Source organism: Homarus americanus, unplaced genomic scaffold (assembly GCF_018991925.1).
Source record: "Homarus americanus isolate GMGI-L3 unplaced genomic scaffold, GMGI_Hamer_2.0 scaffold57980, whole genome shotgun sequence".
In the NCBI taxonomy this organism is placed as follows: domain Eukaryota; kingdom Metazoa; phylum Arthropoda; class Malacostraca; order Decapoda; family Nephropidae; genus Homarus; species Homarus americanus.
Genome location: NW_024716703.1, coordinates 13,651,407 through 13,677,653, shown reverse-complemented (window position 1 = coordinate 13,677,653; position 26,247 = coordinate 13,651,407). Strand labels below are relative to the sequence as shown.

General features: G+C 46.0%; 1 protein-coding gene across 1 annotated transcript; it reads left to right on the top strand.

The window, feature by feature from the left end:
- Positions 1-111: 111 nt before the first annotated feature.
- LOC121858388 lies at positions 112-25,911 on the top strand. Its single transcript, XM_042354832.1, has 13 exons — positions 112-281; positions 1,965-2,177; positions 2,391-2,583; positions 7,425-7,565; positions 8,024-8,214; positions 11,026-11,121; positions 15,263-15,466; positions 16,169-16,268; positions 16,706-16,900; positions 17,247-17,375; positions 17,867-18,492; positions 21,091-21,197; positions 25,783-25,911. Exons 5-13 carry the CDS (start codon positions 8,070-8,072, stop codon positions 25,909-25,911), a joined length of 1,731 nt encoding a protein of 576 aa, XP_042210766.1. The 5' UTR covers positions 112-281; positions 1,965-2,177; positions 2,391-2,583; positions 7,425-7,565; positions 8,024-8,069.
- Positions 25,912-26,247: the final 336 nt, after the last annotated feature.

The following is a 26,247-nucleotide window of genomic DNA, read 5'->3' as shown; positions in this document are numbered from 1 at the left end:
CGCTTGATAGTAAAACAAAAATAAAGGACATCGCATGAATTAACAAGCGGTTGCCTGTCATTGGTGGAGGTTGTGGGCGTGACAGTCAATTTACGTCATTGAGAGGGATGGATGCCTAGGTGGCTCTCCACTACTTACCACACCACTACCAGGCAGTATGATGCCGGGAGTCGTCAAACCAAACGGCCACGCAGTCTACACTCCCATTTCCTTTATATAAACGAGGAGTTTCGCCATCCATTTGGCAATATAACCATTACATATCACTACCAACTATTGAGGTCAGTACTAAATACATGAACTACTAGTGATCTGTAAGCTTCTCTGGCCTACATCATACTGCGACTTTTATTTGATCTTATTACTCATCCGAAATGGTATTTTATTTTGTGACGGTGAATACAAGTGATTATTAATATAGTGTAAGTGTTGGGAGAAATAGTTGAGCAACGGTAAGGCAATAACAGTCACGTGTTACTATAATAGTTTCATTAGTTATATTTTCTGATAGTTAAACCATTTTGAGCTGAGAAAATTGAAAATTACTGTTGTCTTAATTTCTGTTCTCAATGATTTAAGAGGCTTTTTACACTAATTATATAAATGAGCAAGTTTATGCTGTTCTTGAGATGTGAAAATGTACGAGGATATTCAGGAACATGAACAGTTGAAGATGAAACAAAAAGAAGAAAAAGAATAAGAAAATAACTTGACAACTTCGTGTATGTTATCTGAAAGATGTTCTGACTTATATTTTATATTATAATCGTTTATCTCTTAAACGTTCATCTTTCGCATCTTATAATAGTAACGGACTTCATTTTTATTAATACGGAATACAGTATAGATCAAATGCAGTAAATGAACCAACACCGGTGATCTTATATGAAAAAAAATATTCATTGATATGTCGTAAACACTCTTATAATATTATTTGAACTAATTATTGAATATCATATAATTGTAAAATTCGTTTCGTCCTTTAGCTTGGCATAATTCATTGGTTGCTTTGTCTCAATAATAGGCAATTTATACGCAATCGCTCTGGTCATGTGTCATTTATTCAAATAATATCAGAACAGAAATTCATATATCGTAGATGCTAGACCTTGGCAACAGAGTCGAAGAAATATTGAATGGTTTAGTGAACATGTGTAAGAGAAACGAGTACAGTAATTGTTTACATTTCTTGTGCTCCTGAACCAGCAACTGTAGCACATTTCACCATAGAAGATAAATGCTTTCATACTTAATGAAAATTGCACAAAGTGGACAAGGTAAACGTTTCTCGTAATACTTTTACAACCTACTTGGTAGTTTTGTTCGACACCATTTTTTTAAATATCTCTAGTAAAATATAAGTATCTTAATAAAAAAATATTGATTACTTCAGAAAGAAAAGCAGAGCGTGTGAAGATTTTTAGAAGATGGAATATACTGTGTCACTGTACATAATTATTACAGTTGAGCCTCTGCTGAGCTGCTACCAACGTGTACTGAAATAAACGTCTTAAAGGCAATTTTGGTGTATTTTACGTACGGTTCCGTATCTCTTTTCCCATATTTTATAGAATGATACATAGCGAAAACGATATTTACTTGTAATTATCGGTCCTATCTCACAAAATATCGAAGGTCTACTGTATATGGATTATATGAATTTTATATATAAAATATTTACAATTACCTGTCCGCAGAATTGATTTCACGCTCTCTGCTAGTCCATGAAATTGAAGTTTGGGAACCACTAATTCTAGGTCATCAGCCTCGCCGAATCAGAACGAATGCCTGACAAATGGCGGATGTAAAGGCCCGTGACCGGTCAAATATCCACTTTGAATACAAAATTAGTTTCTACCCCAAGTTAGATACAATGTATGTTCTTATTTCTCACATAGTATATAATCAAATGCAGTCAGCACGTGTACAAATTATCCCCTTTTATTAAGTTTATCGTCTTTCAGGTCCAGATTCGCACCATATAATCATGAAGATATCAGTTTTGATTGGTGTAGTGTACTGTGTGACGCCCCTTGGTTGCCAGTGGAGGGCAGATGCTGGTACACTCACACCAACGCCAGGGAACACACAATCTGCGCTCCTACTCCACGAAGAAAACATCTTCTGGGGTGGTGGTTGCTGCCCTTCCACACCCACAACAAAGACCTCTGGAGAATGTCAGTGAAAATATTAATCTCGTGCACTTACCTAGAATAGATTCAGATACATTAATTGAGAATATATCCTCAGAATTTTTTTATGACGGTAGAAATTATTTAAATATCAAGAGCAATGACCTTGAATTGTCTGAAATCTCTACTCCTTTAAGAAAATATTGGCTGACCTATTTCAATATGCTCAAATTATACTAAATGAAAAAAATTATACAGTCGTTACAGACAACTCTTCCCAAGTAGAAAGAATGGAGACGATTTCTGTCAAAAGCGCTGGTGGGTCATCATTGAACGACTTACAGGAGTTGAAACTTCAGGTTAAGTCATTAGCAACTGAGGTGAAGATCTTTGTTGACGGTAGCAGTACGTCGGGCGTCCTCCCACACTTCTGACACAGCACCGGCCTCTGGTAAGTTAACTTTAAGGTTTTCTGCTGCATTGGGCAGCTCAGTAACTGTCGAGCTTATTTACTGAGATCTATAGTTTGACCAATTAGTGACGCAACTTGACACATATTCTTGGTCATTCTTGTTTACATTCACTTTAAGAATGGAGGAACATGGAAGTTATAATTACACCCATGCCATGAATATACTAATTTCTGTAATAATAAATATTTTTAACTAGCTCTTGTTCCAACCAATGTTGTAAAGAATAAGTAGTAGTTGAGCTTATGTAAACTAGCTTATTTATTTACATTTGTTATTTAATTTCCCGAAAGACCTGGTTATCTTGCTCAAGTGTGGAAACTGGCCGTAAAATGTTGGTAATGACATGAATATTAAATATGCAGCAGTTGGACGTTCCTTTCTTAACATGAAAACTCGGAAATATAAGGTATGGCAACAATCATTATACGAGGCTATTTCCTTCTGTATCTTAGTGATAGTTAACATATTTGGCCATAAGATATTAAAAATGTCCAGTCTTGTTGAGTAACGCATAAACAAGAGGTACAGGAAAAAACACATCACAAAAATATTTCTAAAGCGGCTCATCTTCGACTAGTCTGTGGCAATGCGTGACTAATGAGTACAGCATTACAGACGAATGTGGGCGGTTACTGGATTGATGTTAATTAAAAAAAAAGGTGAGTTCTGAGAAAACAACACTTATCTTCTTGGAAACTTTTTTGTCTCCGTGGTTTACGAACATTGTCTGTTAGCATTGTTACCTTGTATGAAATCATACTATTCATTAAATGAACATACGATCATAAAAATGGAGGAAACTGCAGCGGGCCTATTGGCCCAAACTGGGAAGTCCCGTTTACACCCAACCCCTACCGCTCATATCCGTCCAACCTATGTTTGAAGGTACCCAGCGTGTTCGAGCTTATGTTGTTTGGTAACTTGTTCCACTCATCCACTACTCTATTTCCAAACCAGTGTTTACCTATCTCGCGCCTAAATCTAAATTTGTCTAATTTTAAACCATTGTTACGAATTCGTTCCTGGTTAGATAATCTAAGTACTTTTGTTATATCACCTTTGTTTAACCCTGACTTCCATTTATATATCACAATCATAATTATCGCCCCTACCTCTACGTCTTTCGAGGGAGTGCAAATTCAAGTGCTTTAATCTGTATCTGTACTCAAGGTTCCTAAAACCCGGGATTAGTCTTGTCACCTTCCTCTGTATGTTTTCTAGGGATTCGATATCTATTCTGTAGTACGGTGACCAAAATGAACTGCAAAACCCAAGTGAGGTCTCACAAGCGTAAGATATAGTTTTAGGATGACCTCGCTAGTCTTGTCATTAACATTCCTTCGTATGAACTCAAGTACTTTGTTAGCCTTGTTTCGAGTAAATATGCATTGTTGTCTTGGTTTAAGATTTCTACTCATCATTACCCTAAATCTTTCTCAGTCGTACTTCTCTATATCAACATTGTTCATCATTCTGATATCTGGTTTCTCTTTTTACATCTCTTAGGCTTAGTACTTTACATTTATCCACATTAAATTTCATCTGACATTTTCAGACCATGCAAAAAAGTTGGTTAGATCTTCCTGTAGTTTTGCGGAGTCCTCGTCAGATTTAATTATATGGCCTATTTTAGTGTCATCAGCAAATTTACTTATGTTGCTGTCTACGTCTATATCTATGTCGTTTATGTATACGTATAATAAATAGTAATGGTCCAAGTACTGAGCCTTGGGGTACAACAGTAGTAACGTTACCCCACTCGGATTTAGTGCCATTAATGCTGATTCTCTTTCCTGTCCTGTAATCACACCCTAATCCAGTTTAGAACATCTCCAATTCTGTGTGCCTCCACTTTACATATTAGTGTTTCATGGGGGACCCTGTCGAAGACTTTGCTAAAGCAAAGGTAAACCACATCTTAATCGTGCCTGTCATCCACTGATTCGAAAACAGTTGAAAATAGTGTTAATAGATTTGTCAGACATGAACGCCCACTTGTGAAGTCTTACTGGGAATCATTGATCAATTTGTGTTTCTTAAGGTCATTTCGAATTGAGTTTGAAATTATTGCTTCCAGTAATTTGCCTACAATTGATGTTAAAGTAATTGGACAGTAGTTAGAGGAGAGTGAACCATCTCGCTTCTTGAAAATCGGTATCACATTCGCTATCCTCCAGGATTCTGGTACCACACCCGTTTTTAATGAATTGTTAAACAAGTTTGCTATGGGCATACTAAGTCCTTCTTTACATTCCTTTAATATGGGTGGCTGCTGGGTATACATAGATGGTGCCTAGGTATACACTGATGGTGGGGTATACATGGATGGTTACTTGGTATACATAGATGGCTACTCACCGGACAAAATTAACCTAAAGATAATATTATGATACCTAACCTGTCCGATGAAGTTTTGTCCAAGTACCCAGCAGACATATTGACCCTTAGAAAAGACGCGTTATAGTTATCTAATTCATTTCTCCTGCCACATATACTTTGATACATCTTAGTGAATGAAAAGTAAACCTTTTAACCATCTCACTGATTTACTCCCCAGCTACCATAGAAAATTCACGAGCCATAGCGAAGAAGGGTGGAGAGGGCGACGAACATGTGCTATACTGACTGTGGCGTCCATCTGGTGGCTCGTTCTGTTCCTCAGGTGTCATTCAGTTTCGGCTCCAGTTTAGCTCCATCAGACGGATGCAACACTTCACTCATACGAGTTTATTTAATTCATAATGAATAGCTTAATTTCTAATCTAGTACACTCGCTTAAAGGTTTATTTCGTGTTCTTTTTATTATTTTACCCCACATTCTCCCTCCGCTTCAAAGCCCTGCCCACTTTGAACAACTAATATTTTTGGTTTTATCGGTTAAAATACTCGAAAAATATAAATTTGCGCCGGAAACTGAATAGATTAAAGTATTTTTTTTCTTTCTCCCTATATAAACAGAAATATGAAACTCCATGCTCGGCCTAAAACGAATCTTTACCACCTTATCTATTGACATGCATAAGGCACTTTTCCCGTCAACTTTCCCGTTTTCTATCGTTTTTTCCCGCATCTCGCTCAGACGAACGTATCGTTTCCACATTATTGACTTGAGCCAATTTCCGTGGTCAACTCAAGATGTATACTCGATAATTCCAATAGTTATATAAAATAAATGTCGAGCTACGTAAAATAACTAAATTTAAATTTAAAAGTATTAAGTATCGCATTTTTCATGAATTACTTAAATGTATTTTTTTTATATTGATGTTCATACTCGTGAATACATCTGATATGTTTGTTTACATTGGGAATTTGGGATATTTGTTCATGACATTCGTATCTATACCTGTGGGACCCTAGACACGATATACTGTATACAACAAAAAACATTGGAAAGGATACTCGTAAAGACTGGCGCGCTAGTTCTCTATGCGTGTGACAGGACACCTCAGAAAAATGACTATCTTTAGAGAGAAAATGACGGAAAAAGTAGTATTGTGACGCAACCTTAACTTATTTCTACCAGTCTTTCCTAATTTACAAAAAGACGAGCATTGAAATCCGACGGAGCGGGGTAAAGTCTACTGTCTGTGGCACGTGTCTCTCTCTTTACATTTAAAAACGGCACATTTTCTACCCTCTCCCCCCACCTAAAAATAAATAATTTATAAAATAAAATGTTAAACATCATATGTGGCGCCCGGTGATACTATAATTAATAAATGTACTTCTGCCTGGGCGTTGGTATATTTGACCCGCTCGTTTATAGTAGAAATGCAGTCGGTTTACCGAGAAGAATTTGGCAACACCGATTTTAATACCCAAGGTGCAGTAGTGAATTGATTTTCTACTAAACTGGACAACTCACTATAGCACCCATGGTATCAATATCAGTGTGTGTGTGTCTATTAATTTTTAATCGTTGATAACTAATGTATTGATAATCGAGAATAAGCGCTTAAAGACAATCGCTGTTGAAGCAGAGTAATGCCTTATAGCACCAGGAACAGATATATAAAAAAATAAGGGATTTAACCAATGTATTAAGTGACAACGGTTGACACGGTTAACAAATTTATTGGCAAAGCTTGTTGTACAGTCTGCCTATTCTGAGTAATTCAATCATGTCTTGACACTGAGGGTGGTATCACTTCTCACTCCCACACAGGACTGAGTTTCATACACAAAGAAATAGATCATATTCATTAACAGTATACATAGGTCAGAGTCATGTGGGTAATATCACTGTTCACTGCCACTCAGGACAGTGGTTCATATACAGTAGAAGTCATATTCTATTTGAGGACTAATCAGTGTGGGCTAGCAGAAAGGAAATGATAACAGCCTGATGTTACACGCTGTAAATGAGTACGTACCCTAATTTTACGGTTAAAGAGGTCAAGGTGGTCGAATGCGGTACCTGCCACGCTATGTGTTACTTTTAATTTTATCCTCTTGGCCACTTATCGGCTCGTTAGCCTCTTGGGCCGTCGGTTACGTCTCTGTTATGCACTGTTGGCAAGTACTGTGCATGAACTGGCTCCTGAATGTAGTATCTGAACCTGTCGCCTCGTATATCCAAGACTGTGTATATATATACTGTGTATATATATATATATATATATATATATATATATATATATATATATATATATATATATATATATATATATATATATATATATATACTGTATATATATATATATATGTATAAATATATGGCGGACAGAGAGTATTGAATTTGAGAGATATACCTCTTGAAATGACGGTTAAAATAAAGTGACAACAGCTTACTAAAGTTATCACATCTTGGCTACAGTCCGCCGGCCCCGCACTCCGACCGTCATCCCTTCCTGCTCAGCCTGGACGAAAAACTCAATTTGGCTCTGATTGGTTCTCTTCCACACGACGCTATAGCCCAAGTCCGCATACACTGGCTGCTGGACTTAATACAAGGAAGGTGAGGTGTAGTGTTGTTCATCTTCAACTTACAGAAGCAGTGGTGATGTTCTTAGTATCAGATATTTATTGTGCAGCTCAGCTTTTGAGCCTGGAGATGGTGGCAGGCAGGAAAGGGTGGATATGACGGGAAGAAAGGGAGAAAAATGGTAAAAAGTAGAGAGGCTAGGATGGATAGATAGAGCTAGGAAGAGAAAGAGGGAGAGAGAGTCTCACCGTGCAGCAGAAAGTATACTGAGTGAAGTGTAATGCTGGGTAGCGAGTGTTGTGTCATCCGTCATCTGTGTTGATCATACTCATAATTTTAGCTCTGTTTATTGTCTCACATTACAACACATAAGTCTGACAAGAAATCTGTCATCGTAGAATGTGAAGATAAAACTAGATAGGTTTATATGGCAATGGTGTAGCTAATAGAAACACAACTAGAGTTGACAGAACATGGTTTATGTGTTATAGCATAGAGAACGGGACTCCTCGGTACAACTTCACTCAGTTGGACGTGATGATGGACCACCTGCACCAGTACCACTTGCGACCTGGATTCGAACTCATGGGTAACCCTGGAAACATCTTTACCGACTTGGAGAACATTACCCAAGTGTTGTGGTGGAGGAGGCTGGTGGCTGAGACTGCTAGGAGATACGTGGGTGAGGAGACTTATTGTGCTTGTTGTAAGTGTGGGGAGGAGGAGGGATGGAGGAGCTTGTGTTGTGTATGTGGGAGTCATGACTTGATGGGAGTGTAAATAAGGTGTATGTTTGTGAGAGAGAGAGAGAGAGATATCCCCTGAACTACACTTGATAAATCTCTTGTAACACTCGGTCACTTAACATATATATGATACAGCCAAAGATTAGTTTTTTCGTGAAATGACTAGTCATCTTGTGTAATGTAAACTAACTTAATCTAATTTTAACCTATCCAAACCTATTTTATCCTTGCCTTACCTAACCTAACCTAGCCTAACCTTGTGGGGGTATGAGATATTGGTTCACACTCAGGATGGGATGGAGAAAGAAACTCACAATGTGCTCACTGTATACATATTGTATTGGATGTACAATGCAGCTTGTTGCTGGGTAGGTAGCATGGTAATAAGCGTTGAGTAGAGAGAGCTGGGTGGTGAGGGTGCCCAGAGGAGGGACACGCGGCTTGAGGGACGCCAAGGTCGCTGGCGGGAACGGCAGCCGCCAGGCTGGCGCGGAGGAGGTGTTGCTTGCTGGTGGCACTGTGTAGAAAGAGGGTGGTCACAGCGGTGTCAGGCCTTATAAGGCGGGGGTAGGCGTGGGTAGATAGTTGACCCCCGCTCCGTGGGCGGCGCTGGAGGCGTAGGCTGGGGAATTCGAGAAGGTTCGGTGCTTGTAGGGGAGGAATCCACTACAATACTCCCCTTCCCCTCCGGGCGCGGCGGGAGGCTGGAGGTTGGCAGGGTTGCGTGCCACATGTGAGGCAGAACGGGCGGTGCATGCCGCATGTGGGACACGAAGGCGTGGATGAGCCGGCCGCTAGGGGGGACAGCTCTGTCTAGATACACGAGATCTGTGGGAGAAAAGAGGGGGAAGGAGGGTTGTGGAGGCGATGAATGTTGTGCTTCCCTCGCGACAGGTACAGAGTCCTCAGATGCGCCTGCTGGGGTGTGTGGGCCTGGGTCAGGAGCAGGGGCTGCGTCAGCAGGAAGAGGGTCCATGACAGCAGCAGGGTGTATGACAGCAGCAGGGTCCACGACAGGCAGGTGCAAGTGACAAAAAGCGAAAATGAGTGAAGAGGTGCAGTACGCGTCAGAGCAGGGGCCGCGTCAGGAGGAGCGGCAGGGGGTACTGCTGGGCCGGGGGCGGCGTCTGAGGCAGGACAGGTGTGTTGGGGTCGGTAGGACGTGGTGCTTGGGGCAGGAAGAGGAGCGGCTGTCTGCTTAGAGTAGCAGAGCTGCTCTAGCGTGTCGAACCTGTGGTGTAGAGACAGTATTTGTAGAGCCGATTAGAGCTGCCTCTGCGTGGATAAGCCAGTCTTCCATGTTGCTTGAAGACTGGGAGAGTGATCAGTTTCTCCTCCATCCTGTGTGAGTGCGACTCTCCGGGGGTCATCATTTGTGGGGTTATGAGATATTGGTTCACACTCAGGATGGGATGGAGAAAGGAAACTCACAATGTGCTCACTGTATACATATTGTATTGGATGTACAATGCAGCTTGTTGCTGGGTAGGTAGCATGGTAATAAGCGTTGAGTAGAGAGAGCTGGGTGGTGAGGGTGCCCACAGGAGGGACACGCGGCTTGAGGGACGCCAAGGTCGCTGGCGGGAACGGCAGCCGCCAGACTGGCGCGGAGGAGGAGGAGGTGTTGCTTGCTGGTGGCACTGTGTAGAATGAGGGTGGTCACAGCGGTGTCAAGCCTTATAAGGCGGGGGTAGGCGTGGGTAGATAGTTGACCCCCCGCTCCGTGGGCGGCGCTGGAGGCGTAGGCTGGGAAATTCGAGAAGGTTCGGTGCTTGTAGGGAAGGAATCCACTACAACCTAACCTAACATTCGATTGGTTAGGTTACGCAAAACCAGTTTTGGTTAGGTTAAGTTAGGTATCCTAATGAAACCTACCTATCCTAACTTACTCTAACCTGACCACGACTAACTTAACTAATCTAATGTTCAGTCATGGTAGCCTTGGTAGGCTAGGTTTGATAAAGATATGTTACGATCCTCTTCCTGTCACCGCGTACCCTGCTTCCACCACTGGTTACCAGCGGCCAGGGTCGTATATACAGAAGCATTAGGTATCTTACAAGTATTGTCGAATTACCACTGGCTGTCCCGCCAGTCTCCGGTAATTTCCCGACGATCGGTATCGTCAGTGTACAAACAAACAACAGGCAGGTAGATTTCCATCAGGTCACGGTAACAGACTTGTGCACTGTAGTCTTCTTTAATAAGAACCGATTCTTGACAACACTGTTGACAGGGTAATGGCTTCACAGCTGGACTTCTCATTTCGAATATATACTGTAGTCGGCACACTACCAGTGTAAACGCCTTAGTCTTTTCACTTTACATTGTTCACAACAATTATCTTCACTTGTACTACTAGGCTTATTCTTTACAATCTGAGCGGAAGCGATCGACTGATTCCTAACCTGCTCGTGGGTACTTGTATATACTCTGATCGAGGCTTACAATAATAAGTAAATCATAATAAAAATGATGCAATACATTCTAGAATATTCTTACATAATTAATACATCAATATATACACGAAAATTTCAATAATTTTGCCAAAATAACTGCTACATGTGACAGAAAACAAGCAAAACACCTAGTTTACAAAATTATAATACGCAATTATGCCTCGGCATAACAGATAGTATACAATTGGTTTTGCTAAGTTAAATTATATTAAAATTGTTTACATTACACAAGTTGACTATTTATTACACGAAATGGCTGCTTACACACTTTAACTGTAACTCACACAGGTCGGTACGGACTGGAGTGGGTGTCATCGTGGCGTTGGGAGAGCTGGAACGAACCGGACCATCACGACTTCGACAATCTTAATTTCACGATCCGAGGTTGGTAGATGGTGGCTTGATACAATATGTTGATTATAGTTACTTCGGGCATATCATGGTTTGCGCTAATAATGATAATCTATAATAATAAAAGTCCCAATGTATCAGTCAGTCAGGCAATTAGTATCATAGTTCCAAGACCATGATTCCTGAGGCCTGAAACTTTGCATTTATCCTGGGCTAAGAAAATAAGAATAAATAAGTAATTAATATATATAAATAAATTAGGGGAAGAGGGGAGAGTGCCGGAAGCCATATCTACAAGTGAAAATGTAGAGGATTGTAGTTAATCTAGTGTAGAGGAGGGTGTAGTTGATATAGTGCTGATGATAGTTTAATTGATAGTGTAGTTATAAGCTGCCTCAAAAACAAACCCGGGCAACATCGGGTTCCCTAGCTAATGCTAAAGCTAATATAGTAATGCTAATAATGATACAGTAATGTTAATAATAAAATAATAATAATAATTACGACAAAAAACAGGTTAATTTCATTCTTAACTCCATATACTGTATAAAGGTTGAGAGAGTTACCTGGTCACATGGTCGCTATAAACACGATACCTCAGACGCCCAGTACAGTAAATTATAAATTTCAATGTTGTAGTTAGGTAAACAATTTCATTGTTACCTTAGTGTTGACAGTTTTCGGTTGGTGTTGAATGTAAATAAATATAGATAACAATAATGTAAACACTGTAGGTTATGATAATGTAAACAAGATATAGGTTATCATAATGTAAACACTATATAGGTTATGATAATATAAACAATATATACTGTAGGTCATGATAATGTAAACACTATATAGGTTATGATAATATAAACAATATATACTGTAGGTCATGATAATGTAAACACTATATAGGTTATGATAATATAAACAATATATACTGTAGGTCATGATAATGTAAACAATATATAGGTCATAATAATATAAACAATATATACTGTAGGTCATAATAATGTAAACAATATATAGGTCATAATAATATAAACAATATATACTGTAGGTCATGATAATGTAAACAATATATAGGTCATAATAATATAAACAATATATACTGTAGGTCATGATAATGTAAACAATATATAGGTCATAATAATATAAACAATATATACTGTAGGTCATGATAATGTAAACAATATAATAATGGTTGCCCCTCGTGTAACGAGGATGGCCGGCCCTAGGGCCACCTAGGCGTGACTTTGTTTAAGGTGTAGAAGCTGTTGCCAACACAACAACCACACCCTGAGTTAACGAGCTGCATGAACCAGTGTCAAGGAATAGTCCAAGAAGACCGGACAACTCGTCAATTGCACTGGCTAACCATTACCTCGGAATACGATCCGCAAATCGATTACCATCCAGGTCCCCAATTACTGCTGGGTAGGCAAAGGCAACTGGCGTGAAGAAACTTGCGCATAGTTTCACCCTGCCCAGGGTTGGCACCCGGGTCCGCTCGCTTGCGAGGCGAGCATGCTAACCATTACACCTCATGATAATGTAAACACTACAGTATATAGGTCATGATAATGTAAACAATATATAGGTCATAATAATGTTAACAATATATAGGTTATGATAATGTATAAAAAATTGATTCAGGAATGTTGCCAATTTTTTGTTTTTACTTTATAATAAGATAAATTCCTTGCTTGTAGTAATGTTAAACTTGTGAATTTTCAACGCCCTGTAATGAATACATAGAGGAAAGTGTAAAACGATCTACAAATACCTCATACCTCCCCCGTCCCCTTCACAAAAAAAACTATATATCTTCAACCTCAGTACAGACCCTATAAAAGCCAATTTTTTGGTCGTTGCTGCGTTAAACTTGCAAATTCTCAAAGCCATTTTTGAGACAGTAGTTGCTGCCGTAAAACAACAGAGAAATAAAGGGAGAAAAGGTAAGGGTTGTTGGTAAGAAAATGAATACTGTATTATATATGTTATAGTGTTTCCAGCTCCAAGATTTTTCTCCTTGTAAACTGTTGATGTCGGGACATACCAGTTGTTAAATATTGTTAGATAAATATTTACTCAATAAAATCTCCTCATACACGTTCATACCAGATGCCACACACCTGCCCCCACACACCTGATGCCACAGACCTGCCCCCACACACCTGATGCCACACACCTGCCCCTACACCTGATGCCACACACCTGCCCCCATACACCTGGTGCCACACACCTGATGCCACACACCTGCCCCCACACCCTGATGCCACACACCTTCCCCACTTGATGCCCACACCTGTCCCCACACACCTGATGCCACACACCTGCCCCCCACCTCCTGATGCCACACCACCTAATGCCACACACCTGCCCCCACACACCTGCTCACACACATCTGCTCACACACACCTGATGCAACACACCTGATGCCACACACCTGATACCACACACTTGCCCCCACACACCTGATGCCACACACCTACTACCACACATCTGATGCCACACACCTAATGTCACACACCTGATGCCACACACCTGATGCCACACCTGATACTACACACTTGCCCTCACACACCTGCCCCCACACACCTGATGCCACACACCTGATGCCACACCTTGCCACACTGATGCCACACACTTTGCCACACACCTGCCCCCACACTCCTGATGTAACACACCAGATGCCACACACGTAATGTCACACACCTGCCCCTACATACCTGATGCCACACCTGCCCCCGCACGTCTGATGCCACACACCTGCCCCCACACACCGGATGCCACACACACCTGATGCCACACACTTGCCCCACACACTTTGCCACACACTTGATACCACACACCTACCACCACACACCTGATGCCACACACCAGATGCTACACAACTGGTGCTATAACACCTGTCACCCCACACCTACCCCCAAACACCTGATGCCACACATCTGCCCCACACACCTGCTGTCACACCTGCCCAGACGCCTGATGCTACACACTGCCACACACCTGCCCCCACATACCTGTCTCACACACCCGCCCCACACACCTGTCCTCACACACCTGATGCCACACACCTGCCCTCACAGTCCTGATGTAGCACACCTGATGCCACACACGTAATGTCACACACCTGCCCCTACATACCTGATGTCACACAACTACCACCACACATCTGATGCCACACACCTACTGCCACACACATGATGCCACACACCTGATACCACACACTTGCCCCCACACGCCTGATGCCACACACCAGTCCCCACACACCTAATGTCACACACCTGCCCCCACACACCGGATGCCACACACCTGCCCTACTGATGCCACACACCCCACACACTTTGCCACACCTGCCCCCTGATACCACACACCTACCACCACCACCACACACACCTGATGTCACACACCAGATGCTACACAACTGGTTGCTATACACCTGTCACCCCACACCTACCCCCACACACCTGATGCCACACATCTGCCCCCACACATGCAGTCACACCTGCCCCAGACGCCTGATGCTACACACCTGCTGCCACACACCTGCCCCCACATACCTGCCCAACACACCTGTTGCCATACACCTGCCCCACACACCTGTCCCCTCACATCTGATGCCACACACCTGCCCCCACATCTGGTGCCTCACACCTGGCCCCACGCACATCTACCACCACACCTGCCACCACACACCTGCTGCCACACCCTTGCCATCCTGTCACGTACAGTACCTGCCATAGATTTGTATCGTCACTCTTGCTGTCACACACCTGCCACAACCTGCTACCATTACACCTCTTGCCATGTGCAGTCTCACCCAAAAGTTCGTTAACTCTCCCAGTCAGCTATTGCTGCACTGCCTGATTCAGATGTTTGAAACTGTTTCAGTACCAACCAGAACATGAAACCGATATGAATGAATCTAAAGGTTCGAAGTAACAGATTCAAGTTCATACATCTGAAGCAGGCAGTGCAGCAATAGCTGGCTGGGAGAGTTAACGAACTTTTGGGTGAGACTTTACCTACCATACACTTACCGTCCCATACCTGTTGGAAGTATGTTTGTGAGAGTTGAACAAACAGACGTGGAGACCATCTTCACTTAACCTATGTTTTGTTTACCAATTGTGACGTAGTAGTGTTAGTATAAGAATTATTAGCACCAAATTACCCTCAGGTTTCCTCAACTACTATGACTCTTGTCGTGCTGGTCTGGACGATGTGAGTAACAGGCTGGTGTTGGGGGGCCCAGGGGGGTCGTGTAGGGCTCCAGGGTACTCCAGGATGTGCTGGGCTCTCCTGCAACACTGTCACAACGGCTCCAGCTTCTTCACCCCAGGACGGCCTCCCAGAATCGACTTTATATCCTTCCATAAGAAAGGTAATGATGGCTGAGGTGAGGAGTGTTCACTGAGGATGTAGTGAACCACCTGTACTGATATTTTAATCAAATAGGAATAACCTATTTTTTTTACTGCTACGACTTAATGAAAATTCATTCATATACGGTAAAATTATCTTTTTTCATTTAAGACGTCGTTTACCACCATAAGATAAGCAAATTATACCTAAAGTAGTTTATAGGAAGGTTAGGTCAAGTTAGTTTAGGTTTTTAGGATTAGTTAGCTCGGGTTACATTATGTGTGAAGCTACTGTATTTATTTATATGTTTTATGATTACCTACATGATCGTTTATGGCAGTCAGAAGTGTTTAAAAACAAGAAATACATAGATGTTATCGCTGTTTAGTGGATAAAGAGCTCACCTGCTGTCCAAAGTATCTTTATTGAGTTCTGGACACCTAAAACTTCACCCAACTATAATTAGCCACCTAGTACATGATGCCTTGTGTACAGTACAGTGTGTGTGTTGCAATCCGTATTTATTGTATAGAAGTAATTATCAGTTTTATATACTGTAGAGGTGATACAGAGGAACCTTCATTTGACGGACTATATGGAGAAGAAAGTCCGTTATATCGAGGGTCCGTTAGATGTAAAAAACATCTCACGGATTATATGGAGATAGAAGTCCGTTATATGGAGGTTTCGATGTATTTTGTTTGTTGTGGGCGGTGGTCAGGAGAGGAAGACGCTGACAGCATCCTGACGAAGGAATGGTCCACCGCCGTCATCATCAGAAGGAACTACCCCAGCCTCCGTCACCTGCCTTTACTAAATGAGTAAGTGGGTGGTGGGGGGGGGGGTGGATGAGTGTGGTAGACGAGTAAGTGTGATGCGTGAATAATTAGGGTGAATCAGCAAATGTGGCGGATTAGTGCAGTCGGTGAATCTACCTGGTGGATGAATGTGATTGATAAGTAAATTTAGCAAGTGAGTGTCGTGTGCAAGTGAGCCCGGTGGTTGAGTGTGGTGGGTGATTGTGGTGGGTGAGTGTGGTGGTTAAGTGTGGTGAATGAGTGGGGAATGAGTGAGTGGTGATGGATGAGTAAAAATATTGTGTTTTTCTATCTTTCACGTTCTTCTCTCTCTTTCCTTCAGTATGTCTATTTTTTATCAGCTTTGTGTTTTTCGTTGTCCTTCTCCTATTTTTTCTCTTATCTCAACTCTATTGACTTCTGTTTGTCTCACTTACACACGGCCCCTCACACGTCCACAGCGAGGGTGACTTCCTGAAAGGGTGGTGGCAAGGGGTGGCGTGGCGGGCCGACACTAGGTACGCGGCGTTAGTGTGCCGGGCAGTGTACACCCACCTGGAGGTTCTGCCTCACCTCAACTACCAACTCATCAGCTTCGACAACGCCTTCCTCAACTACAGGCCAAGTTTCTTCAACCAGAGGACTTTGATGGCCAGGTGAGAGGAAAAGAGAGACATTCAGTGACTTATAGTGTATCTCTGATCGTATTCTCCGACGTCTAGAGATAGGGACAAAAAAAAAACGTATGTTCCCTTTCCGCCACGATAGCTTAAAGAAATAGTAATAAACCTTTACCAAACATAGTAGACAAATTTATTCCTACAAGACCTTAGTCAAAATTAAAGTTAGCCAGTCTCTGTGATGTTGTGTATATATTGTTTTAATTATACAATGTCATTGAAAAACAATATAACCAAATTTGAAATGATATATATTAAAATATGGGCATTCTTTTTTTCGATGACCTTGTATGTTCTCATGGTTTAGTTTTCTGACTGTCAGGTTTCAGATCAACTCGACGACCCCGCGTCAGGTGCAGCTGGTAAAGAAGTCATCCTACGACGTGATGGCTGTGTTGTCGCTGCTGGGGGACCGCACCTTGACCTACACCCTACACCATCACGACCCAAGGTGACGCTAACACTGTGTATACAACTTCACTCATATCATTAGTGCATATTCCTGGGTCCCTTAATATTCATTAGTTTATTTTCCTCTTAACTGGGAATAGAATAAAGTATTTTTGTTAAAGGAGAGTCACGATCGGTTTGGTGCCCGTTTTGGCTGACATATTGTAACGTATCCGTAATTTAAGATGATTACCTTTTTAAATCTCCGTGTGAGAGAAAGAGAGAGAGAGAACGTCTTTTGTAACCATTGAGACTCTTGGCCTTTGATCAATATGCGCTATATCTTAAGATGAACCATAGTTTATAGAAGTAGCACAACTATGTTCACACTCAACTGTTAGCGGATCTCCTGAAGATTAACTGACACTTATTTTACCCGTTGGTTAGGTTAGGTTAACGTTAGGGTGTTTATTATTCAAGTGAAATAAACTGGGGTTCCTAATCATCATGAGATCCTAGTTCTTATGTTTGTTTGTTGCCTTCGCTTTTTAGGTTATCATTTGTATCGTCGTGCCGTAACTGTCAGCCAGGACATCAAAGAAACAACGATCGGCATTTCCAAAACACCAACTCTAATATGCATCCCAGTGCAGCTTCCTCAGAAGACACACCGGCACTAAACACCCAAGAAAATATTTCTCCTCTCCATAACGACCAAAATGGAAGTCATAACATAAATTATCCCGGGACTCCAGAAAAGTACCTGCTGGGCGCGGCGGAGCCTCGGCCTGGCGTCCATGAGAGAACTGTAAGCGATCACAACTTTGAGAGAAAACGGGAATCTAGAATTTTCCAGACTCGTGAACGGGAACCAAGATATAGAGGACAGAAAACCATAGACGGTAGAGACAATATGTTAAGGGAGAAGAAAAATGCAAAGAATAAAAGTAAACATATTGATGTTGAGAATATAAAGCAAGATAATACAAACAAAGCTACGACTCCAAAAAGATTATTTAGATCAACCAACACGGACGAGGTACAGCAGGGGGCGATAACAGTCAGCAAGACGTGGGAATCAACGCTTCTGTTGTCGCTATCCAACGGCACTGAGAAATCCAAGACGGTTAGACTGAGAGCGAGAGTGGCTTTGGCTCTCCCGAAGTTCCTGATGGGAGGTACTGTTACCCTGGCTGCTGCTAATGGTGTCTGTATGTGTGTGTGTAATGGTATCTGTGTGTGTGTAATGGTATCTGTGTGTGTATGTGTGTGTGTAATGGTATCTGTGTGTGTATGTGTGTGTGTAATGGTATGTGTGTGTGTAATGGTATCTGTGTGTGTATGTGTGTGTGTAATGGTATCTGTGTGTGTATGTGTGTGTGTAATGGTATCTGTGTGTGTATGTGTGTGTGTAATGGTATCTGTGTGTGTATGTGTGTGTGTAATGGTATCTGTGTGTGTAATGGTATCTGTGTGTGTATGTGTGTGTGTAATGGTATCTGTGTGTGTATGTGTGTGTGTAATAATAATAATAATAATAATAATAATAATAATTAACGGTTTATTGAAAAAGTTCTGCAGCCCGAAGGCTGAAAATATACATTGGACATAAATGCCTTATTACATACATTGGTGGTTTAACAAAAGCCTTCATTAGAGAAAGGTAAAGGAACATACAGTGAACATACAGATTAATGTAGGATTGTACGTGTTGAACAGCAAACACGTAATGTAGTAACTCTCTCCCAGATGGTGTTAGGAGGAACCTCACGTGATGTAGTGGTTCCCTCAGATGGTGTTATGAGGGACCTGACCTGGTGTAGTAATTCCCTCGCAGATGGTGTTATGAGGGACCACGTGGTGTAGTAATTCCCTCACAGATGGTGTTATGGGGGACCTCACGTGGTGTAATTACCTCACAGATGGTGTTATGAGGGACCTGACGTGGTGTAGTATCCCTCACAGATGGTGTTATGAGGGGCCTCACGGTGTAGTAATTCCTTCACAGATGGTGTTATGAGGTCCTCACGTGGTGTAGTAATTCCTCACAGATGGTGATGAGGACTTGACGGTGTAGTAATTCCTCACATATGGTGTTATGAGGGACATGTGGTGTAGTAATTTCACAGATGGTGTTATATGAGTGAGGTGTGGTCCCAGGCCTTCCTATCGTAGGACGGATTAACACATCGCTGATATCACGGGCCGTTATCACTGGTACCTGGGACCTCACTGTGGAAGGTTAACTTGGGCACGACTGTTACTGGGAGTTGTTTCACTGACTTACACTGTTCACCACTGTTCACCCTGTTTAACACTGGTTCTATTCCTTTCCTAAATGAAATTGTAACTTCTGGCGAGAACTTGTTGATATTCCGGTGGGGAGGAGGGTTCAGGGAGGGGTTGTATGGGGCCAACTTAAAGTTGACCTGGCTGCTCCGGAGAGGAGCGCTGCTCTTGACCGGTGGTCAAGATGGTATCTGTGTGTGTATGTGTGTGTAATGGTATCTGTGTGTGTATGTGTGTAATGGTATCTGTGTGTGTATGTGTGTGTGTAATGGTGTCTGTATGTGTGTGTGTAGGTGGTGTGTGTATGTGTGTGTGTGTGTAATGGTATCTGTGTGTGTATGTGTGTGTGTAATGGTATCTGTGTGTGTGTGTGTGTGTGTAATGGTATCTGTGTGTGTTTGTGTGTGTGTAATGGTATCTGTGTGTGTATGTGTGTGTGTAATGGTATCTGTGTGTGTATGATTGTGTGTGTGTGTAATGGTATCTGTGTGTGTATGTGTGTAATGGTATCTGTGTGTGTGTAATTATCTGTGTGTGTATGTGTGTGTGTAATGGTATATCTGTGTGTATGTGTGTGTGATGGTATCTGTGTGTGTGTGCGTGTGTGTGTGTAATGGTATCTGTGTGTGTTTGTGTGTGTGTAATGGTATCTGTGTGTATGTGTGTGTGTGTGTAATGGTATCTGTGTGTGTATGTGTGTGTGTAATGGTAGTCTGTGTGTGCATGTGTGTGTGTAATGGTATCTGTGTGTAATGGTATTCGTGTGTATGTGTGTGTGTATGGTATCTGTGTGTGTATGTGTGTGTGTGTGTAATGGTATCTGTGTGTGTGTGTAATGGTGTGTGTGTATGTGTGTGTGTGTAATGTGTGTCTGTATGTGTGTGTGTGTAATGGTATCTGTGTGTGTGTAATGGTATCTGTGTGTGTTTGTGTGTGTGTGTAATGGTATCTGTGTGTGTATGTGTATGTGTAATGGTATCTGTGTGTGTTTAATTGGTATCTGTGTGTATGTGTGTGTGTAATGGGTATCTGTGTGTGTTTGTGTGTGTGTAATGGCATCTGTGTGTGTTTTGTGTGTGTAATTTCATCTGTGTGTGTTTGTGTGTGTGTAGGTATCTGTGTGTGTTTGTGTGTGTGTAATGGTATTCTGTGTGTGTTTGTGTGTGTGTAATGGTATCTGTGTGTGTAATGGTATCTGTGTGTGTTTGTGTGTGTGTAATGGTATCTGTGTGTGTATGTGGAAAAAGAGAGAGAGGAGAGGAGTTGTATAACACTCTAGGTTTCCTGGGAAAAGAATTAATTTTAAATAGCAGCCAGTTTATATTAGCGTAAGGCTCGTTAAGGGCATAATATTGACTTTATTTATTATTTATTATATATTTTTTACAGGATATATAAAACATGATTCTTTTGTGTGTGTAGTGCTGAAACAATTCCTGTAATGAGTCATTGATAGTAAAGGCATAAACAAAGTTCCTCACCTATAGAACAGTTGATGATGGTGACCTACCAGCTGGGGTCACGACAACAAGGAGCCTGCATGCCTGTTGAAGTCGGATTCCCTGAGCCTAACAGAACACAACTGGCATATCAGGTCATGGGAGGTGAGGGGAGAGATTGTTGTGAAGAGAGGGAGGCGTGTAGGGAAGGGGAGGAAGAGAGAGGGACGTAGGGGAGGGAGAGAGGGAGGCGTGTAGGGAAGGGGAGGAAGAGAGAGGGACGTAGGGGAGGGAGAGGGAGGCGTGGGGAAGGGAGGAAGAGAGGGGGACGTGTAGGGGAGGGAGAGGGGAGGTGGGGGAAGGGGAGGAAGAGAGGGGGGACGTGTAGGGGAGGGAGAGAGAGGGAGGTGGGGAAGGGGAGGAAGAGAGGGGGACGTAGGGGAGGGAGAGAGGGAGGTGGGGAGGGAGAGGGATGTAGGGGAGAGGGAGGGTAGGGGAAGGGGAGGAAGAGAGGGGGACGTGGGGGAGGGGAGAGAGGAGGCGTGGAAGGGGAGGAAGAGGGGACGTAGGGGAGGGAGAGAGGGAGGAAGGAGGAAGAGAGGGGGACGTAGGGGAGGGAGAGAGGAGGCGTAGGGAAGGAGGAAGAGAGAGGGACGTGGGGAGGAGAGAGGAGGCGTGTAGGGAAGGGGAGGGAGAGAGAGGGACGTAGGGGAGGGAGAGGGGGCGGTAGGGGGGAGGAAGAGAGGGGACGTGGGGAGGGGAGGGAGAGAGGGAGGGTGAGGAAGGGGAGGAAGAGAGGGACGTGTAGGGGAGGGGAGAGGGGGTGTAGGGAAGGGGAGGGAGAGAGAGGGACGTGGAGGGGAGGGGAGAGGGAGGTGTAGGGAAGGGGAGGGAGAGGGGGATGTGGGGAGGGGAGAGAGGGGGAAGGGGAGGGAAGAGAGAGGGATGTAGGGGAGGGGAGAGGAGGTGTAGGGGAGAAGAGAGAGGGACGGGGGGAGGGAGAGAGGGAGGCGTAGGGAAGGGGAGGAAGAGAGGATGGGGAGGGAGAGAGGGAGGGAGGGGAAGGGGAGGAAGAGAGGATGTAGGGGAGGGAGAGAGGGGAGGTGGGGAAGGGGGGAGGAAGAGAGAGGGACGTGAAGGGAGGGGAGAGAGGGAGGGTGAGGGAAGGGGGAGGAAGAGAGGGGGACGTAGGGGAGGGGAGAGGGAGGCGTAGAGGGAGGGAAGAGAGGGGACGTAGGGGAGGGGAGAGAGGGAGGGTGTAGGGGAAGGGGAGGGAAGAGAGAGGGACGTAGGGGAGGGGAGAGAGGAGGGTGTAGGGAAGGGGAGGGAAGAGAGGGAGGGGGAGGGGAGAGAGGGGAGGGGGAAGGGAGGAAGAGAGAGGGGACGGGGGGGGGAGGAGAGAGGGAGGTGTAGGGAAGGGGAGGGAAGAGAGAGGACGTGGGGGAGGGAGAGAGGGAGGCGTGGGGAAGGGGAGGAAGAGAGAGAGGGTGAAGGGGAGGGAGAGAGGGAGGCGTGTAGGGGAAGGGGAGGAAGAGGGATGGGGAGGGGAGAGAGGGAGGCGGGGGAAGGGGAGGGAAGAGAGAGGGATGTGGGGAGGGAGAGAGGGAGGGGGGGGAAGGGGAGGAAGAGAGAGGGATGTAGGGGGAGGGAGAGAGGGAGGAGAGGGAAGGAGGAAGAGAGAGGACGTAGGGGAGGGAGAGAGGAGGAGGGGAAGGGGAGGAAGAGAGAGGGACGTGAAGGGGAGGAGAGAGGAGGGGGAAGGAGGAAGAGAGGGACGTAGGGGAGGGGGAGAGAGGGTAGGGAAGGGGAGGGAAGAGAGAGGGACGTGGGGAGGGAGAGAGGGAGGCGTGGTGAAGGGGAGGGAAGAGAGGGGGAGGGGAGGGAGAGAGGGATGTGGGGGAGGGGGGAGAGGGAGGTGGGAAGGGGAGGAAGAGAGAGGGATGTAGGGGGAGGGAGAGAGGAGGTGGAAGGGGGAGGAAGAGAGGGGGAGGGAGGGAGAGAGGGAGGGGGGAGGGGAGAGAGGGAGGTAGGTAGGGGAGGGAGAGAGAGGGGATGTAGGGGAGGGAGAGAGGGAGGTAGGGGTAGGGGAGAGAGGGGAGGTGTAGGGGAGGGGAGAGAGGGAGGTGTAGGGGGAGGGGAGAGAGGGAGGTGGGGAAGGGGAGGAGGAGAGAGGGATGTGGGGGAGGGAGGGGAGGCGGGGGGGAGGGGAGGGGAGAGAGAGGGGATGTGGGGGGAGGGAGAGAGGGAGGCGTGTAGGGGTAGGGAGGAGGGAGAGAGAGGGAGGTGGGGGGGAGGGGAGGAGAGAGAGGGATGTAGGGGGAGGAGAGAGGGGAGGGTGTGGGGGGAAGGGGAGGAAGAGAGAGGGGATGTGGGGGAGGGAGAGAGGGAGGCGTGTAGGGGGTAAGGAGGGAGGAGAGAGGGATGTGGGGAGGGAGAGAGGGAGGTGTGGGGGAGGGGGAGGAAGAGAGAGGGACGTAGGGGAGGGAGAGAGGGAGGTGTAGGGGTGGGAGAGAGGGAGGCGTGTAGGGGAAGGAGGAGGAGAGAGGGACGTAGGGGAGGGGAGAGGAGGTGTAGGGGTAGGGGAGGAGAGAGAGGGACGCGTGTAGGGTAGGGGAGGAAGAGAGAGGGACGTGTGGGGAGGGGAGAGAGGGAGGCGTGTAGGGGAGGGAGAGAGGGAGGCGTGTAGGGAAGGGGAGGAGGGAGAGAGGGATGGGGGGAGGGAGAGAGGGAGGTGGGGGGAGGGGAGGAAGAGAGAGGGGATGTAGGGAGGGAGAGAGGAGGTGTAGGGGTAGGGGAGGGAAGAGGAGAGGGACGGGGGGGGGAGAGAGGGAGGTGTGGGGGGAGGGAGAGAGGGAGGCGTGTAGGGAAGGGGAGGAGGAGAGAGGGATGGAGGGGAGGGAGAGAGGGAGGTGTGGGGAGGGGAGGAGAGAGAGGGATGTAGGGGAGGGAGGAGGGAGGTAGGGGAGGGAGAGAGGGAGGTGTAGGGAGGGAGGAGGGAGAGGGACGTAGGGGAGGGAGAGAGGAGGCGGGGGGCAGGGGAGGGAGAGAGAGGGACGTGGGGGGAGGGAGGGAGAGAGGGTGAGGGAGAGGGGAGAGAGGGACGTGTAGGGGAGGGAGAGAGGGAGGCGTGTAGGGAAGGGGAGGAGGGAGAGAGGGACGGGGGAGGGAGAGAGGGAGGCGTGTGGGGGAGGGGAGGGGAAGAGAGAGGGATGTGGGGAGGGAGAGAGGGGAGGTGTGGGGAAGGGGAGGGAGAGAGGGGACGTGTAGGGGGAGGGAGAGAGGGGAGGAGGGGGAGGGGAGAGAGGGAGGTGTAGGGAAGGGGAGGGGAGAGAGGGGATGGGGAGGGGAGAGAGAGGTAGGGGGAGGGGAGGGAGAGAGAGGGATGTAGGGGAGGGAGAGAGGGAGGCGTGTAGGGTAGGGGAGGAAGAGAGAGGACGTGTAGGGGAGGGGAGAGAGGGAGGCGGTAGGGGTAGGGGAGGAGAGAGAGGGACGTGGGGGGGAGGGAGAGAGGGAGGCGTGGGGAAGGGGAGGGAGAGAGAGAGGACGTAGGGGAGGGAGAGAGGGAGGCGTGTAGGGTAGGGGAGGAAGAGAGAGGGACGTAGGGGAGGGAGAGAGGAGGGTGTAGGGAAGGAGGGAGAGAGAGGACGAGGGGAGGGAGAGAGGGGAGGCGTGTAGGGGAAGGGGAGGGGAAGAGAGGAGGGGAGGTAGGGGAGGGGAGAGAGGAGGTGTAGGGGAAGGGGAGGAAGAGAGAGGGACGTGTAGGGGAGGGAGAGAGGGAGGCGTGTAGGGGAGGGGAGGGAGAGAGAGGGAGGTGTAGGGAGGGGAGAGGGAGGCGGTAGGGAAGGGGAGGAAGAGAGAGGGACGTGTAGGGGGGGGGAGGAGAGAGGGGGGAGGGGAGGGTGGGGAGGGGAGAGAGGGAGGTGGGGGAGGGGAGGAAGAGAGAGGATGTAGGGGAGGGGAGAGAGGGGAGGCGGGGGAAGGGGAGGGAGAGAGGGATGGGGAGGGGAGAGAGGAGGTAGGGGAGGGGAGGAGAGAGAGGACGTGTGGGTAGGGGAGGAAGAGGGGACGTAGGGGAGGGGAGAGAGGGAGGCGTGTAGGGGAGGGGAGGGAGGAAGGGGAGGAGAGAGGGGACGTGGGGGAGGGGAGAGAGGGGAGGCGTGTGGGGGAAGGGAGAGAGAGAGGCGTGTAGGGTAGGGGAGGAAGAGAGGAACGTGTAGGGGGGAGGGGAGAGAGGGAGGCGTGTGGGGTAGGGGAGGAAGAGAGAGGGGATGTGGGGAGGGGAGAGAGGGAGGCGTGTAGGGTTGGGGAGGGGGAGAGAGGGACGTGTAGGGGAGGGGGAGAGGGAGGCGTGTGGGGTGGGGGAGGAAGAGAGAGGGACGTGGGGGAGGGAGAGAGGGAGGCGTGGGGGGGGAGGGGAGGAAGAGAGAGGGGACGTGTAGGGGAGGGAGAGAGGGAGGCGTGTGGGGAGGGGAGGAGGAGAGGGACGGGGGGAGGGGAGAGGAGGGGTGGGGAAGGGGAGGAGGAGAGGGACGTAGGGGAGGGAGAGAGGCGTGTGGGGGAAGGGGAGGAGGAGAGGGACGTAGGGGAGGGAGAGGAGGCGTGTAGGGGGAGGTAGAGAGGAGGCGTGTAAGAAGGAAAGATGGAAAGGGAAGACGTGGCAGGAAAGAACAGTCATACATCCATTCTACTACTTTATAATCCCTGATGATTTTTAAAACCTGTCTGATCTCACCCGGGGAGCTCCCTCATGATGCTGAAGTGCAGCGGGCGTGTAGGTGTGGGAGGTTGGGGTATGCTATGGGTCAGTTCATCATATTGTGCAGCTTTTTCTACCCTGTCGTGCTGGTGGAGTTGATGGAGGACCTTTAGAAAACGTGGGATATATTCAATTGTTTATATGAATTCTTGAGACTTTTATTGAATGAAAACAACCATGGAAGTTTTTGCTGTAGTGAATGAATTGACAAGTGGGATAAGTTGACATTGATGAGGTTCTAAACGTTGTCTTTCTCATGATCGGCCATTAAGTGTAATTATATCTAACAATCCGTTTAGACACGAACATAAACAGATACCTTAACTTTTTTTTACTTGAACCCTTCACTAGAGAGACTCCACTATTAATATTTCGTTTGGCTAATTCCAGACGATTTTTTTTCCGGCTCGAGGGATCTCTTACACAAATGGTTAGTAGACTATCTCCCC